Source organism: Squalius cephalus (assembly GCF_949319135.1).
Source record: "Squalius cephalus genome assembly, chromosome: 5".
NCBI classification, from domain to species: Eukaryota; Metazoa; Chordata; class Actinopteri; order Cypriniformes; family Leuciscidae; genus Squalius; species Squalius cephalus.
This window is the reverse complement of record NC_137126.1, coordinates 31,168,127-31,187,524: the sequence shown is the minus strand read 5'-3', so window position 1 is coordinate 31,187,524 and position 19,398 is coordinate 31,168,127. Positions and strand designations below refer to the sequence as shown.

Here is a 19,398-nt window from a genome sequence, read left to right as displayed (position 1 = left end):
TCTGGTCCATAGCAACAGTGTCCTTCAACAGCACAACAGTGATATGACTAATAAGGTTATAAGCATGGGCTTAAAAGTAACTTTTTGCCACACTGGCCAATGACACCAAAATTGTAGATACTTGTGAAAATTCACAGTTCTATATTCCAATATTCAATACCACAGCTAAAGCTACTTGCCTAACTAATATACATTTAAAACATTATTAAAGACAAATAACAGTAGTTTTCAGGTAGAGACATTGAATTAAAGGTGCACTGTGTAATATTTAGGAGGATATGTTGACAGATATGCAATATCATATACATAACTATGTTTTCAGTAGTGTATAAAGACCTTACATAATGAACCGTTATGTTTTTATTACCTTGGAATTAGCAGTTTCTATCTACATACACCGCGGGTCCCCTTACATGTTAAGTCGCCATTTTGCGACGTCATGTTTCTACAGTAGCCCTAAATGGACAAATGCGTTCCGTCACTGTTGTTCTACGTGTGAAGAAACTAGCTAAAGTCAGAGAATAAAACACTGACTCGATGAACAAGTAACAATAATATTCACAATAACATTTTGTTTTACTGAATAATTAAAGGGATGGTTTGGAGTAAAATTAACCTAGGGTCCTTTGCACCATGACCTCGAGCCAAACACCCCCCCCAGAAGCCTTTTTTCCCTTGGTCGAACATTATTAAAGTTGGAGCTTATTTAGAGATATCAGCCTTATGGCTTAGTGCAGGCGCTAATGGATCCTAGGCTATATCTCGTAGATTATCCCACTAATAATGCCCAGAATGGTACCAAACTTCTACAGTAGTACAAATAGGTCCTGTACTCATAAAACGAGGCATTGGAAAGTGTGTAAGTACATCAGGAGTTTATTTAAATGACACTTGCCTGATGGCTAACGCTACCGCTAACCCGCACATCGAGGTCACTTCCGTGATTTGGGAAAAGCACATAAAAGTCCTGGCAGACAGTGATGCATAAGGATGTAGTGTAACGACGCCAGTTTCCAGGAATGTTGGTAGTACCAGTTTGCAACAATTATTAGTTAACACTAAGTTGTCAACCCTTAATAAGAAAAATAAGAAAATAAGAAAAAATGTTGGATATACTGGCTTTCTGCCAGGATGGCAGGATTTTACGTGCTTTTCCCTAATCACTGAAGTGACCTCGACGTACGGGTTAGCGGTAGCATTAGCCATCAGGCAAGTGTTATTTACTGATGTACTTACAAACTTTCCAATGAGTACAGAACCTATTTGTACTACTGTATAAATTTGGTACCATTCTGGGCATTATTAGTGGGGTAATCAACGAGATATAGCCTAGGATCCATTAGCGCCTGCACTAAGCCATGCAGTTGATATCTCTAAATAAGCTCCAACTTTAATAATGTTCGACCAAGGGAAAAAAGGATTCCGGGGGGGTGTTTGGCTCGAGGTCATGGTGCAAAGGACCCTAGGTTGATTTTACTCCAAACCATCCCTTTAAGTAAACATAATTTCTTACTTTAACTTTGTAAAGAAACCTCATTGCTTAACTGTCTACTCTCTGCTGTCTCAGATGACGACATCTTTTCCTATCGGCCACCGTAACTTCTGTTGGTTGCTGTTCACAACCTCACCACTAGATCACAAAATCACTAAAAATCACACACTGCATCTTTAAGTAATCAAATATAAAATAACACTGGATATTCTTTACTGTATAAATTAAACTAGATTAATCCTTATTAAAGTTACAAATGTTATTCAGCCATTTAAGAGCAGTGAGAGATTTTCTTCTCTTTATCTTTTGTTGTTTGATAAACATTAAAAACTCAGATAGCAGTAGAAATATTTGGCTTCTGTCACTGTAAGACTGATGCACATACTCATGCATTGTCTTTCTCTTCTGTTTATGTTCACTTAAGCCATAACGGACAATGTTTACTTGGACACTCTTCGAGACAGGCATTTTATGACATCATTTTGTGTGAATTTGTCCGTTACTCAATTCAGTAGTCGCACGCTGTATGAGACGTGGCTTTCTGGGCGTGCGCTTCAGATGTGTGCACACACAAAACTTCTCACATAGCGTGGGAGTAACTAATTGAGTTCCTTTTCCCGTCTTCTTGAGCTTGAATATTTAAATTGGTAAGGCTTAATATTTTGTGATGATGCAGTACTTGCCCGTCAACTGTCCCGAACGTTGTTCACGTTCATATTCTCACAACACTGCTTTGTTAGAATTCATAAAAAACTGATCGGCCAACTGGTGAGTGACGCTGTTTTATATACTCACAGATGCCTATTTTCACTTGAATTTGGCAATTGGTGTTGAAAAATGGTGTTATTTTTAGGCTCTGGTTGTAAATGTTAACTAGATGCACACAAGTGTAATATTTACTTGTGCATGTTGGAACAATTTTCTTAAAAGAACATCCTCTCATTTAGTATTTGGGTTGTATTTATAATAGAGCTGTCAAAAAAGAAAAATCTGTAATTAATCATGATTAATTGCACCTAACATTAAAACTTTCAATAATTTTAAATTGTACTAATTTCAACATAATATTTCAAATATTTTTTTTAGGGCTGTCAAAAGATTAATCGCGATTAATCGCATCCAAAATAAAAGTTTGTGTTTACATAATATATGTGTGTGTACTGTGTATAATTAAATTTGTATATATAAATACACACACATGCATGTATATATTTAAGAAATATTTGCATACATATACTGTATATATATTTATATAGTTTATTTTATATATAAATATAATTTTTTTTATATATAAATAACACATTTTTCTTAAATATATACATGCATGTGTGTGTATTTATATATACAAATTTAATTATACACAGTACACACACATATATTATTAAAAACAAACTTTTATTTTGGATGCGATTAATCGCGATTAATCTTTTGACAGCCCTAATTTTTTTATATTTTAGAATCTTTTTACAAAGTACAATGAATGAAGGCCAGCATTACCAATACTGCTACATGATGACTCTATTGAATGGAATTGTTTCTTAATTTTAGGCATTCAAAATTAAAGTATAATTGAAAGCCATAATATTTAACATTTAATACTCACTTAATAATATTGGGTTAAAAATAACCCAACTGTCACAGAATGTTTTCATTCACATCATGTGTTCCTTTGTTTAATTTTCTTGCCACTCGTTGTTTATGTTTGAGTCACTAATTCCTCCCTCACAGTCCTTCGGTGTTCGGTCTACGTTACATTTAGTGTGTTGCCCTGCCTGTCTGAGTATTATTTGTACTGTTATTAAACTTTTTATTGGAACTTTATTCTTCATCTATAGGTTTCTATAGATATAGATTCTGTAGAATTGTTTGCAGTTTCCAATACGGATAACCAAATATAATGAATACTTTTTACATTATAATTTATCTCAGCTGATAACCAAAATGTATGTGTGTGTGTGCTTGTTTATATGATTTATTAGGATAAAAATTTGAAGTATAATGACATGGGTATTACAACATAAACATGGTTTATGAACACATTTCCTGAATCCTTGTAATTAAAATGGCTTAAAAACAATGTTTTATTAAAAATATAAAAATGGTTTAGGGGTTGTATGTTGCTTTACGACTGTCCTAATGCCAGTGACAAGTAATATCTTACTTGTTCATTAAATATACATGTTAAAAAGGTACATGTACCATGTGCTATGCTAGCTGTTAGTTTTAACTCAGATAAGACTGATTCCATGTTGAAATTTGAAGTTGTCATAACTCAAAAAGATTTATGCAGACTGTTTCATTAATTTTCTGTTGAGTCTAAACAACTTTTTAGAGTTTAATATTTGACTCAATGCAAGTAATGTTACACTAACTTTGAGGCTAGAACTCTCTGCTCATGCTACATCTTTTGCATTTATCATTGTAACTCATCAGTGACAGTGTCTGTATAGCATCTAAACCCTTTTAAAAGTGTTTCATTAAAACACTCCTCATTATAGTTATCACACAAAATATGTTGTTCAAACTGTTTCCCATAAAGAGAAACATTCTTTCAGAACATCCAGTCATCATCCTCTATTTGCTTTGACCATCATAAATCAAACATTTAACGTCCCAGCTTCAACCCTTTAACCAACAAACTTTGCCTTTCTTTGCCAACATTCCCTTTACTTTCAAAACACCAACTTGAGCCTTTAGTTTAATCAGACACCTTTTTAAACACCTTCAGCTTTTCTGATGTCACTAGATTACCTGAGATCAGCTTTCTGCACTGTGAACATATTTAGCAATCAAGTATTACTGCTTCTACTTACTTGATCTTAAGACACTCTTTTAGTTGTCAAGTTCTCAATTTTGTCATTTAGCTTAACCTCTGACTGCTTCATAACTGTAGAAGAATATCATCTGACCCAGTTGCCATGCTACTCACGGTATGTACAAACAGATCACACTCACACTGCTTTGTTTATAGTCCAGCAAGGGGAAGACACCTGGAGGGAGGGTTTTCAACTTCATCCTCACGTCAGTGGCCCGAGTGACCTGGAGTCATTCCACCCTCCTGACTGTGCGAGAAACAATCCCGAGACTCTGACTGTTTGATGGGGATAACAGTTTCTGTGTTATTCCATCCTGCCAACTACGCCCAAATGTTAGATTGGATGGATTTCCACATCAGAAAATATCAGATATATTAGAACCGACCCTGGATGCCGAATCCCTACCAGAAGATATCAGTCTTCTATCAGCCTGAGAGTTTGACTATAGAAAGTCAGGGAAGAGCAGAAGCAGGAGACAAAGTGATGATAATAAAAAAAGCTGACTTTATAGAATAATAATAGTTTTAACTCTGAATGTCTCAATGCTCAGACTTAATCTGACTAGTACAAATCCAACACGTGTTATTATACCCCAGCAAAACAATGGGAAATGACTGCTTCACAACACTGTCCTGTGAAGCTAAAAACCTTGAAATGGAGATTCTCTAACTCGTGAAGAAAAGATCCCTTGAAACCACACAATCAGCATTAAACAACAGAAAACAATAAGTACTATAAAATATCAGTGACAACTAAATGAAAAAACAAAGAAAATAAAACAACACAGATGTATGGTTGCTCTTCCAAAGTAGCACACACGGGTTACCATTGAGAATCCTTAGATCCTTCAACTGTCATAGATAAGTCATGAGCTAAGATGTAAAGAATGTTCAAGGAAAGGTTCAAGCGGGACTAGGCAGTGATGTCTCCAACATAAATAGTACCAGGCAAGGATTTCTCCAGACATAGATAAGCAGCAGGACAATACACACAGCTAGATTATTTTTCCTCATAACTGAGAACTGAAAGCAGGTTTCTACTTTCTTTCTCTCTCTCACTCACTCACATATACCAGTTGGAGCTCTTTATAAAAGAGAGCTGAACACTTACAGACCTCACTGTGAGCAAATTGTTCTTGAATTGACATGGCGATGCAGAACTACCCAGCAGCTGGCGGGATCCCGATGCAGGACAATAGAGTCTACACTGCTCAGCCAGTGATACTGTCCATGCCTGAGCAAAAACTCAATGATGATATAGTTTTTTCCACATTCAATCTTCACTTCTGTAACCCATGCTGCCTTGGGTTTGTGGCCTTTTACAACTCCGTGAAGGTAAGCAATTTTAATATGTTTAATGATAAAAGTGTCCTGCTGCTTTACAAATACCTTAAGGTAATATACGTTGTATGTGTGTCAGGCCAGGGACAGCAGATTGCTTGGAGACTACGCATCGGCACGGTCTTATAGCAGGAGAGCTCGACGCCTAAATGTTGCTGCCATCATTATTTGTGCCTCTGCTATTATTATCCTCATCATCGTTGCTGTCACATTGATTAATCTCACAAGTTATCGATATTATCATTAACTCCTCCAAATAATTAATGTCTGAATGTTTGTATTGACCTGTATGTACTTCTTTTGTTTTTTATTAAAACATTGATATCTCTTGAAACTTTGCATTGTTCTTTTTTGATCATTGTTACTGACCTGGTCTTGCAACAAGAAACTGACTGCTGTGTGTAGTATAAATATAAGTGTGTGTGTATACTGTATATGTAATAATAGTAATAATAATTCGTTACATTTATGTAGCGCTTTTCTGGGTACTCAAAGCTCTTTACATGGAAAGGGGAATCTCCTCAACCGTAATGTGTGTGTGTGTGTGTGTGAGAGTGTGTATATATATGTATGTGTGTGTGTGTGTGTATGTATATGGATTATAAAAGTCATATGCAGTTGCAGTATGCAAAAATGACCTCGTAATTATCAAAGGACACTAGAACACACTGTCTAGCAGGTTTATTTTGCAGATGTGTGACAGGCGTGATAACTCACACTCTTAAAAATGAACTGGCAATATTTCAATGGATGTGATTGGTTGGGTACAATTATAAAAGCTAAAAATACATATAATAATACATTATATTATGAATATGCAGCAAAAAAAGGAAAACATGTAATGGCAGCATATATGTGGTAAATGGATGTAACATTGAGATTTAATCTCCCTTAGTCATCAAAGGTAAGGTGGCATTTGTATAGTAGAAATGACCATAAAATGTATCAGTTCTTATAAAATAAAATAAACGCAGGATGACTACAGTGCATACATAGGTTAAAAATAACCTGCCATCAGAGGGTAATTTATACAGTAACTCCTACTATTACTAAGGTCTAGAAGAGTTGTTCTTGGTACATTGTCATGAACTGATTGCACATTCTGCTAAAAATTCTAAAGCTTTCATCATATTTTTTATTTAATGACAGATGCAATTTGAGCTGCACAGCTAATAAAAGACATATTTGTCCAGTCCAGTCCATACAGCATAAACGAAGCACACAAAGCACACAGATTAAAAGTTTCTGATGTGAATTATCATGCTGATAAACACTTCAAGATCATTTCTTGAAATATAAATGAATACGAAATAAAAATGAACATTGTTTCACCAACAGGCATATACATTTTTTTTTCATTCTGCACATTTGACGAGAGAAGCCGACTTGCATATAAGAGCACTTGGATGAAGACAGACATACACAGAAGTAATTTAGGAAACACTATTGCGTGCGTGCAATACTTGAAGTTGCTGAAAATGGTTAGTTGACAGTGACTGGCAGAGCTTTTGTGAGGTTGTGTGTTTTGGTTGTTATATAACAAGTACAGTGCCTTTAGAAAGATTTCACCTTCAACCTATTATTTCCTATTCTGCTGTGTTGCCAAGTCAGTTTAAACTATTTAAATGTAGACGGCTCAATTCTGTAAATCAAAAAAACTATTTAGATTCAAATTTATACTAAAAATGTCAATCTTAAAAATGACTTTAACACCCTGGATTGGTTCTCTCTGGTGCCACTGCAGAGTAAAGGTCTGTTCACACCAAAAATGAGATGTATAAAGATAACTATAACCATAACTTAAAATCCACACCAACTAACGACAGTGTTCTGTTTATTATAAGCACGGCACACACTGCAGTTATGTCAGCTGCCACATTAAATGTTTGAGCTCTTTAATTTGGGGTGGATTCTGATTGGCTGTCAATGTTTTTTATCCTTCATCAGCTGAAAAAAAGAAATGTACTGAAAGTGATTTCAGTGATATCATTACTCTGTCGTTATAGTTACAGATGTGGTGTGGGCTTTCCTATTCTCATAGAAATAGAATGATTCAAACTTTATAGTTATTGTATTTGGTGTGAACAGCCCTTAATGGTGATGCAGTTTGGTCGACGATGACACTAAAACAACATTGTGGGCATGGGGGGACTGTGGTGTGTGGATGAAGATTTAGCTTTACTATGGAGAACATGCAGATATTTAAAATTCAGTGGGAGGGGGAAAGAGTTCACATTAAATACAGAAAAGGCACAAGTGCTTAGAGCAGGTACATCAAGGGCAATACTAAGACTCAACAAGTCAATATATTATAGTATATCTATTCTATCTATCTATTTTTAGTTAGATGAACCGTTACCAAATTCTTTCTTGCTGTTAATTTATTGGAATGTGACCACTTTATGATGAACAAATGGACAAATGTCTTGCTGTATATGTTCCTCTTTGATTAGCTATTTGTAGCAGTAGTGGGAGAGTTATAAAGTGCTTGAAGGTTCACAGACTACGATTTCATGCAGCCAATGGGAGGAAGGACCAATATGACACGTGAGGTATGATCCTGACCATGGAAAGACTCGGTGGACGTTCGTCGGCTTCAGCCATGGTAAAGGCGGACACGCTGAGATATAGAAGCACGGCACAGAGGGCAGGACAGCAGGGCATCGCTGCAGGTCTGGCAACAGCATACGTGTCCACACGGCAGGAAGATCACATGTGACTACACAGAGCAGAACAGGGGAGGAAATTTAGTTGTTTTTTTTAAGCTGCTGAAAAGCTAAACTGTAACAGCTGTATTCATTACAAACCATACTAATAAGTTAATATTTCTTATAATAATCTAATAGTTAGTTTAGTTAGGTAGGTTAGTAGGTTAATGTTTTATTTGATTAAAAATATTTACACTACCTTTCAATTGTTTCGGTCAGTAACTCTTTTTAAATAAATTCATAGTTTAATACACAATACATAAACAATAAAGACTACATTGTTAAAAAAAAATCCACTTTAAATAAATACTTTCTATTAACGCAAAATTAGATATTAAAAAATCGAAAACAGTATTTTAAATTGTTATATTTCATATTACTGTTTTTACTGTATTTTTATAAAATACAGACTTTGTGATTATGAGATTTCTTGCAAAAACAAACAAAAATAGTACAAATTAATTATTTAATGTCTTCACTTCTAAATATTTATTTGAATACTTTAGTCACTGTTTTAATTCAAATTGTTACTATTTGCATTAATAATTAAGCTTTAAAATGAAGGGAAGGCATTACCTCATGTTCCATGCACACCACACACTCGGAACTGCTGAATCTATCAGGACCTGGGGCAGTGGGGGTGAGGGGGGTGTTGGGGGTGTTCGGGGTCAGTGGAGGAGTGAGCTGCTGTTGAGTTGGGGCACTTGGAGTGGATGGATCAGCTTCCTGTATCTCTTTCGCTGATTTAGGCAATGCTGAAGGGACAAAAATGTTATGATACTGCAATCACTGAAAAACAAAAACACTGAGCAGAATTCACAAATTTCACTAAAGTAAAAATAGTACTGTATGTCCTCAAGGGAATATGTTTGCTCTTACGGTCAGACAGAGTGCGTTCTCTGGCCCAGTGGAGAAGAGCTTTCTGCACGCCAACCTCACTGATCCCCAACTGTAAAAAAAAAACAGAAAAGAAGTTGATGAAAGAACATTTTAATGGACATAAATCTCTGATGACAAATTCCTAAACACACACAATTTCAAAAATGTGTTGAAACACAAAGGGAAAGATAGCAGACCTTTCTAAGGTCCTTTGTGGTCATGTGTCGCAAGGCCTCAGCGGTGATTCGGTGGTGAGCTATGATTGGCAGATAGTGTTGAGCAGAGAGTTTACACAGAATATTCCCCAGATCCCTATCCACAGCCGCTTCCTGAGGAGAAAGGAAAGGACAGCAAAGTGTCAGTGATTTTGTGATTTGAACACAGGATCTCAAGGCCTGTAGAAGAGCTGCTCTGACCTGCATACGCAAAGACAGCGGTTTAGCATCCAGGAGCCTCTGATATTGAATCATCCAGTAGTTCTGCTGATTGGATTCGCTCTTCTGCTCCAGCTCCATCTAAAGAGCAAAGAAAAAACACCCTTAGTGTCATTTCTGATACATTTAGTAAAAGTCCTAAGCAAATATAAACACTATGAATTATCATGTCATTATTAGAAATACATTTTTCCATGGGGTTTTCAAATTCTGTATTTTTTTCCTACACAGAATAACAAATATACACACAGAATAACAAATATGCAGACAACAGAAACATTTGCATCAAATGAAAATTCTAGAGTACTATTTCCCAAATTAACAAAGCTCCAACAAAGGATAGATAGAGAGATGATAGACAGATTCGATTCGATTCAATATTGATTATTTTGGAAATCAGGTATAATACATGGCAAATTTTCTCAAGGAAAACAAATCTCTTAACTAATGCTGTGAACTATGGGAGTCAGTTGTAGACTACGCGGCTTCATTAGCCTACTATAATATTGAAGGTAAAAATTAACTGATTTGTATACACTTAAATTACACTTTTATTTATTTTTATAATAATAAAGTTATATGAAATATAAACATTTAAATGGTGGCTGTCATAAAAACTTGCCAGATTTATTCAAACATGCATTAAATATTGAAGAACATTAAAAATTATAATGAATATGTAATATGGTGCATATACTGTATTTAGCAAAATGCTCCTCTCTAGAGTTAATTTTTCTAGCTGACTAACGAGTTTATGGTCACTGGATATGGTTTTTCTGAGGTAAATGTGACGTTACATGACATTGTTTACAAGCTGTTTTACTGGCGTCTTTCCATGGTTGAAACACTGATTGAGCGATTCCATGTGACATGATACGGATTTCGAGAAGTTGTACTCTTATCTTTTAACACACTTTCAGATGCTCATTCATGTTTATTTCGCACTGTAACTGGTATTATTAAGGCGGAAGAGAAGATCATGTGCGCTCCGTGCTGCTGCTTCACTTGAGCTGAGCTGCGCCAGAGCGATCTCACGCCACAGCGCCAAAACGGTATTTATGTTTTTGAATTTCGTAAGAAAATGGACGTAATTTGAAAGACTTTGTTTCATATCAGTAGTAACAAAGCCCAAAGATTATTGTGGTTTATTGGATGGGATGCATGCTATAATGTTCCATTCATTCATCAACTGAAAACAAGATGACTATAGCCTAATCGATTCTTGGGATTTAAGAATCGATATTGGTTCGTAAAAATGAGAATCGATTAAAATAAAAAAATCTATATTTTTTTAACCAGCCCTAATAAATAGATAGATAGATAGATAGATAGATAGATAGATAGATAGATAGATAGATAGATAGATAGATAGATAGATAGATAGATGGTCCAGAATCACTCACCAAGACCAGCTTGAGCTCCTCCTCCCTCTGGTCCTTCTGTTTGAGTAACTGTTGCAGTAGGTCACTCAAAGCGGCCCTCTGGTCAGCCAGCACCTCCTTCCACACACACAGTGAATACAGTAAATACACACACTCAAACAATACAAAATAATCATACTCCCAGAATGCTGTGATAACTCATAGAGGTATTGTGAGCATGATACTTAAATAGGAATGGGATGAAATGGCTAGGTAATCAGAGAGAGAAGGAGAGACGCAAAAACAAACAAGAAAAGTGACGTGCAGCAACAAACAGAGTGATGGTTTCTCCTCTCTACACTCCACAGCATGATGAAGCACTGGAAGGAAAGCACCACATCATCTACTGCTGCTACGTACCTGCAGGTTCTCAGTGTCCAAATTCCTCCTCTTAACCTCCAGCTTTGTCAACTGCAATAACTCTGCCTCTATGAGTTTAATCTATGGATACAAGCATACAGTGGGGGTGTGAATGGCCCCATGGAGACATGATAAAACAGCCATCTTTTGGGTTCTGCATCCAATGAGAGGTGGGATGTGAGAAGCATGGGCTGACTGAAACCAAAAAAGCTTTTAATGGCTAGAATGACTACACAAGACCATCTTACACATTATTACTTTATAGACCTTATGTAGCCCCGCCCCTTTTCAGCACTGCACTCATTGTGTTCTGATCTGTCTTCTGGTTTGTATTTTCACAGCATGAAGGTAAGATCTTACTGATAAACCGCTTGTTTAAAAGCCTTCCTGGTCTGCTGGCTGCATTTGTTATGACATCCGTTTCAAACAACAGTGCTCATGATAACTTTCATCAACTCTACAATAAGAAACTGAAGAAACATATGACACTGAAGACTGGAGTAATAAATAATGATAAATGACATTGGTCACAGTCTTGTCACGTTTAGTTTTTTTAGCTTCAGTTTAATTTGTAGTCTTGGTTTTCCTTGTCACTGTCTTACCTGTGTTTAGTTATCATTTTTAGTTGTCATGGTTTCTGATTAGTTCCCACCTGGTTTTAGGTCTTGCATTAAAGTAAAATGTTACGGTCATAGTCTTATTTCCCAGAGTGTTTATTAAAGTTTATGTGTATTATTATTCATCAATCTGTGTCACACATCTTTTCCTTTGGACTGTTTGATATTTTCAAATATACTGTATTAGAAAACAGTTATTTTAAATTGTAGTAATATTTTACAATAGTACTGTTCTTATTGTAGTTTTGATTAACTAACTGCAACCTTGGTGAGGATAAGAGACTTCTTTAAAATACATTAAATCCCATAATCTGTAAGGCTCTTATTGGCTCTTGGATCTTAAGGGAAACCTCAATCTTCATACCTGATTACGAATATAAGCATGCACACTGTCCTTCTGAAGCTGGAGGGCTTCAAAGGCGGCCTTCTGCATTTCCTCCTGCAGACAAAGAGCCAATAAGGGTTAGTTCATCATTTTAGAGCAATGCACCACCTGTAATATTTATAGTAGTTCATTCATTAATTACGTATTTTGCCTGTGGAGTGAATGGGTGGATGGAGTGCAGACTACTTTTTAATACAGAATACAGATCATGTACATTGTAAGTTAGTAAATTGAATAGTTACCTCTTGAAGGATCTGACTAATGGCTTTGCTTTTGTCTAGCTGCTGCAGGGACAACACTTGGTCAAACTTCTTATCCAAACTGTCCAAACTAAATGAGGAAAAAGAGAGACAGAAGGACAATCAAGCATTACAGTTTAATATTCTTTATGAACAAGCAGAACATTGACATAGTAAGTGATGGATGTAATCTCAAAATCAGAGAATGTGTCTTTGAAATCTGTTCACATGTGGTCACAAGCGATACTTTTGAGATGAATGTTAATACAGCCTGACCACGTGTGATCAGATCAACAAGACGAATGTTGATACCAGGTGTAAACAGGGTCTGGACAGAGTTCAAAACCATATGTATTGGTAGGAAGTGAAGCACCTCCTGCAGGTCTCAGACACCAGCATCTGCGTCTTGGCTTCCCTGGCCTCCTGCAGTAACCTTAAAGACAAGCTCTCTGACAGCATCCTCTGCATGGCACCTGTGAACATGTATATATAGACTTACATAGACAGTAGAGGAGTTTAAAAAAATACTGGGGGAAAGACTGGGACATGCTGCAGGTCTGATTCAAACTACAAGTACTAAACATGTCTGAAGCATGTCACAGCTCTGAGAAATAACAAAGATTTATAATGACTTGCAAACTAAATATTTAATTATGGAACAATATGGTAATTTTAGTGATAAATTAATTTTCAAAAACTCACCTGCCACTTCCTTCTTCCTAAGAGAGTTGGCTTCTTCCTGTGTGATGGCTGCAAGGTGTTCCATTCGAACGCTAAAAACAACAACAAAATATTCAGAACTGTATCTCTATTAAAATAAAAACAACATCAGGGTAAGTTTAAGATATCACCATTTGCTGTGTGTGAAACTTCTATATACACTACTGTTCAAAAGTTTGGGATCAGTAAGATTCTTTTTATAGAAATTATTACTCTTATTCAGGAAAGAATGCATTACATAGATTAAAAATGACAGGCAAGGCAAGGCAGTTCTTCTGAACTTTATCTCTACTTTGTTTTCACACACACAAAAAAATAAAAAATTAAGCAGCACAACTGAAGAAATGTCACTTAAGCAGCAAGTCAGCATATTAGAAGGGTTTCTGAAAAAATCATGTGACACTGAAGACTGAAGTAATGATGCTGAAAATTCAGCTTTACCATCACAGGAATAAATTACATTTATTATACATTCATATATTAAATAGAAAAAAGTTATTTCAAATTGTAATAATATTTCACAATACTACTTTTTTTACCGTATTTTTTTATCAAACAACTGTAGCTTTGGTGAGCATAAGAGACTTCTTTCAAAAACGTAAAAAATATTACTAACACCAAACTTTTAGTCTGTATAAACAACCGATTCTGATACAGAACTAACGCCTGCAGTTTGTGATACTTACTTAAAGTAACGATTAAAGTAATGCCAGGTCTATCTGACCCGTGGTGCATTTCCTGTACAATGACGTTACTCACTGCTTAACTACCATAGTATGATCAAAGTCCCTTGAAGATATATATAAAGTCTTTTGTACGATGAATCATTGAATAAATCAAGTAGCTACTCATGACTGTTTCCCGAAACCGTACTTTCACAAATTTGACGTTCAATCACGTTGGTTAATGATGTCACGCAGGTGGTGGAATAAAAACTTATTTTAACTAATCCGTTTGATATCAAATAAATGGCAGATTTTTGCTATAAATTACGGACATGCCATCTGAGGACTACTTCATTTTTCTCAGTTATTTTGTTTTATTTCCAGGTTCAATCATAGGCTCGTTATTGCGCACTAGCGCACGTACACACATGCACACTTTAAATAAATATTTAAATCTCTTGACAAACTAAAAGATGTAAATGACATTTATTTATATTCGAAATAAAAGATATAGATTGTACTGAATGTCAGATTGCTTAATTTGCTCAAGATAGAGATTTATTAAGATCACATGTCATACAAACAAGAAACTCTGCTTCTAACCACACGTCAAGAGCTGTCGTTCCAACCACACAACTTTGCCATGCTGTTTGCGAATGTTCGTTAGAACTATGGTTCACTATGGCTGATAACAACGGAACTTGCAACCATAGTTGGCTAACAATGTTTTCAGAAAACGCACCTCTGATCTCCAAAAATACCCGTAATGTACCCGTAAACGCTGAACTAATATGGGTTTGGTCAAAAGCGTTCTGTGTGCTGTAACGGCACCACAGCAGTGGCATTGCTCAAACAGCTCAGTACTTGCAGTAACTCTGGACTCTGGATATCTAAAGTGGTGCCATTAGACAGATGGAAATTCACTTAGCAAGAGCTGCATTGATGGCAGGAGCCCACACTCCATTAGAGAGTTCGACCCATGTGTAATATCTACTCACCGGTCCATCTCAAGAGCTTGCAGAAATTCAGCACTCTTTGCCTGTCTGTAATCAAATGAGCACAAACACACAATAAATAACCACCCTTAAACTACACAATACTCATGGACTTAAAATGACAGCAATAGCTAACAGAAGAGCAGGACGTTTCAAAAATGGTTCACATTGTGCCCTCACCGTTTGTTATCAAAAAGGAGGTCAGAGACGCGGCCCATGATAACGCTCTCTGCCTGACGTACTTTATCCAGCATTTTCAGCCTAACTGCTTCCTGGGCTTTCTGCTGCTGAGACACACCTAACTCTAACCGTTCCTGCTCCTGAGAGACAGAAAAGCATAAAGAGGTGTATTTTTGTTAGCTAGATAGCTTATTCAAAGAATCCTTATGATTTCCCAAAAGAATTTAAGCAGTACAACGGTTTTCAACATTGATAATAATAAGAAATGTTACTTGAGCACAAAATCGGCATATTAGAATGATTTCTGAAGGATCATGTGACACTAAAGACTTTCAATGAGAATAGAAAATAGTTATTTTAAATTGAAATAATATTTTACAACATTAGTGTTTTATTGATTTTTAATCCAATAAATGCAGCCTTGGTGAGTACGGAAGTGTAGCTCACTCAAATGTGTTACATTTATAAACCAGATAGTTTTGACTCTAAAATCAAAATGGTTACCAATTTGACAGACAGCAGGATGTCCTCTTTACGGGAGTTGTTGAGGAGGAGGAGCTGAGTGTGTTCTCTCTGTTTCTCTTCAAGATCTTTCTCAAAGGTCAACTTTTCCAGCTGTTTCTGCTCCTAGTGGAGAAACAAAAAGTGAGATGTAAATAGGCTACTACTTCACTGGACGATCCAACAATAACAAAAAGAAATCAAACATACCTTTCTTTTCTCATAGTCCATGAATTTGCTCTGCAGTGTCAGAGTGAATGTAAGAGAACAGCAAGTCATTATTACACAGAAAAAATGCCACACCAACATTTTTTCGGCACTGTATGAAATGAGCATAAATAGTGAAGACTGACCTGCCAGGCTATCTCCTCACCGTCAACGCAATCCACCTCCTGCTTCCCTCCATCATGCTCCAGCACAGGCAGAAGATACTGGGATGGAGGGCAATAATCCAGACCCATCTCTAAACCACATCAAAATGAATTATGAACAAACCAGATGCACAGAAAGACCTTGTTCTGTCACTAATATTCAATTAGATCTTGTGCATAATCTGTACTGTATACAATCTGTATTTATTGGTCTGCATCTAACCAGGCTATAATAAAAGATCTGTACCTGAGCAGAGGTAGCGCTGCACTTCCTCTGTGCCACCCGTGCACACTGACGCAGGTGGATAGCTCATAACCTGCGCGTCCAAGATCAAGCTCTGCACACCACATATGAACATACAGACATAAGTATGTCTTTGCAGTGGTCACATTGCCTATAAGCTTGATATGATACTACACAAATATGCTCCAAAATCTTTATCTTAAGTGGGCTAGCCATTTAAGATACTTACTTCCAGAGTCCGAACACTGGCCAGTTCTTTGGGTAATTCTCTGATGCTGTTCTCACTTATGTCCAGTGTACGCAGGCTGCTCATGCGACCCACAGACACAGGAATCACAGTAAGGCAGTTCCCTGTCAGCATCGAAACATTTTGTTCATTTAAGTGGTTTAGGCTTTTATTACCATTTAGTTTGAATTAAAATGTGCCTAAAAAGCCCAAGCTACACAGAAACCACAAATGACTATCAAATTCTTACTAGCTTTTTGAAACAGGTTAACAACTGTCTGGAATCTACCACAGTGCTCTAATGAAGACATGTAAAAATTTACATTAATGAATACATATTTTTTTTAAACATACGCAAAAAAAGCACTAAACAAACCTTTCACATTAAGTGTCTGTAGATGTTGTAGATCCCCTACAGAGTCTGGCAGCTGTTTTATGTGGTTCTTCTCTACATTCAGAACCTTAGAGAAGCAATACATATAAAGGACACTAATGATCAATTAAGCCCTAGAAGATATACACTACTGTTCAAAAGTTTGGGGTTGGTACAATTGTTTTAATGTTTATTAAAGAAGTCTCTTATGCTCACTAAGGCTGGATTTAATTGTTCAAAAATACAGTAAAAACAGTAATATTGTGAAATATTATTATTATTACAATTTAAAATAACTGTTTTCTATTTAAACACATTTTAAGATTTAGCCCTGTGATAGCAAAGCTGAATTTTCAGCAGCTATTACTCCTGTCTGCAGTGTCACATGATCCTTCAGAAATTAATCTAATATGCTGATTTGCTGCTCAAGAAACATTTATGATTATTATCAATGTTGAGAACAGTTGTGCTGCTTTTTGTAGAAACCGTGATACATCCCCCCAACCCCCACCAAACTTTACTGTCTTTTACTGAAAGGATTTGTGTCCTTGCTGAAAAAAATTTATTTGAAAGAAAAAAAAAACCAATGCAGTAACCCCAATCTTTTGAAAATGAGTGTAATCCACGACAGCAATATATATCTGTCATTATATAATGCATTTTATATGTGTATTGATCAGCATCCAGAACAGTATTTGGTTTTCAAGTGTCATATAAGAAACAATTAACATCATCAGCTTTGTTCATATACAATAAATATATACTGTACCTGCAAGGACAAAAGCTGCCCGATGTCATCAGGAAGTGATGTGAGCTTATTTTCATGCAGATCCAGCACCTTAAGAATGGACACACAGAGATGTTGGCACTGGAGAGAAGTGCAAGACGGTTATCTGCTCAATCAATGTCTCTCACCTTTAAGGTTGCTAAGGCACCAGTGCAGCAACCTTTAGGAACAAGTGACCTCAGGTCATTTCCATGAAGAATTAACACCTGCAATGAAAGTGGAAACTGCTGTCAAAAGTCTGTTCGCTCCGACCAACAACAGTTCAGAGAAAACAACCCTGCAGTAAACTGACTCACTTTCTTCTGGAGCACTTTACACATTGAGAAGGCACTGGAGGGAACCTGCAGACATGCATTTAAAATAAGTAAAAACTGTTGTGACACGGATGGAAGCAATCAGGTATCTTGCAATAATTCATCCTCTTTCTGTTTTTTAGATGAAACTTTTCCCAAAATGTGAATAATGAATGTCATTCATTAGGGTTTGTGTAATTCACCTCTGTAAGTTCACAGGCAGAAATGTCCAGAATATCATCAGCACCTGCTTCTTTGGCCTGCACAAAACATAGGCATGCGTGTTAGCAGGGATGGGCAGTATTTCAGATACATGTATTTAAAATACGTATTTGAAATAGTGTTCACCACAAGTAATAGACTACATTGTGACCAGGTCAGAAATAATAAATGGCTGCTATTTTGCATAAGTTTGTTTGTAATTGCCAGCAAGAAAGAAAGAAAGAGATGGGGTTAGGAATGAAAAGTCAGTAGGCCTATGTAGTTTCTTCATTCACTGTGACCTATACCTGCACTGGATGGCCAATTTCACATGTATTATGTGTATTTTCAAAATACAAAATACTGTATTTGTATTTAAATACATTTTTCCACACAGTATTTTGTATTTTTATTTTACATTTATGCCCATCTCTGCGTGTTAGGGTCTGAAACAATGCACTATAACAGTAGGATGTTGCTAAAAAAAAATAGGCACTGCTGATAACGTTACATGTAATCTCTAACATAAGCAAATGTGGGGTCGTTGCAATGTAAATACAACTAGAAACTCACCAAGCAAAGCTGGTACTCAAGGCGTTTCTTGGAATCCACACTGGGTTTCTTCTTTTTGGAGAACAGAAACATCCTGATTTTGTCTAATTAAAACCGCACAACATCCACTTGATGTTAGCGTGACACTTGACTGACTGTGGTGTTGACAATCCCAAAGAAACAGATTGGGACAGCATAAACAAATTCAAGTAACTTAGGACAAGAACGCAGAAATAAAAATGTGAAATTACAAATTATAATCACGCGAGATTAATAAAACCATAATACTTCGTTTTCGTTATAAATTGATGGATCATGGATATTGAAACCAGGTTCTGAAACCAAATAGAAATGAACGATATAAATAAAAGGTCATACCTTACGCGAAACGAAGAATATATGCGAATAACCGTCAGTGCGACAGCTAAATTATTTTGTCAAAACATGGGCTCCTTCAAATGTTTCAATATCGATTTATTGTCCCGTGTTACCTTGTATACTCCCTCTCTGGCAGTACACACCAGGAACAACTTCTCGGATGTTGTGAATGACGTAATGCGTCGCCGCAGTGTGAAAGGTTGCTCAGCTCTCGCGATACT

The 19,398-nt window shown here is 36.3% G+C and overlaps 1 protein-coding gene across 5 annotated transcripts; it reads right to left on the bottom strand.

The window, feature by feature from the left end:
- Nucleotides 1-6,666: 6,666 nt before the first annotated feature.
- On the bottom strand, nt 6,667-19,352 carry lrsam1 (leucine rich repeat and sterile alpha motif containing 1). Of its 5 annotated transcripts, none has more exons than XM_079870938.1 (25): nt 19,291-19,352; nt 18,821-18,903; nt 18,250-18,306; nt 18,050-18,094; nt 17,882-17,959; nt 17,736-17,804; nt 16,970-17,054; nt 16,597-16,718; nt 16,371-16,461; nt 16,106-16,215; nt 15,963-15,992; nt 15,756-15,878; nt 15,252-15,391; nt 15,075-15,119; nt 13,394-13,464; nt 13,065-13,164; nt 12,695-12,782; nt 12,432-12,506; nt 11,451-11,531; nt 11,073-11,168; nt 9,652-9,750; nt 9,433-9,564; nt 9,236-9,305; nt 8,933-9,111; nt 6,667-8,367 (listed from the first exon to the last, which is right to left on the bottom strand). In XM_079870938.1, the coding sequence occupies exons 2-25, from the start codon at nt 18,890-18,892 to the stop codon at nt 8,245-8,247; spliced, it is 2,181 nt and encodes a 726-aa protein (XP_079727064.1). In that variant the 5' UTR covers nt 18,893-18,903; nt 19,291-19,352; the 3' UTR covers nt 6,667-8,244. The 5 variants fall into 5 exon arrangements, with proteins under 5 accessions (XP_079727064.1, XP_079727062.1, XP_079727063.1 ...); XM_079870936.1 differs by having other exon boundaries at nt 18,821-18,954; nt 19,178-19,331; XM_079870937.1 differs by having other exon boundaries at nt 19,178-19,327.
- Nucleotides 19,353-19,398: the final 46 nt, after the last annotated feature.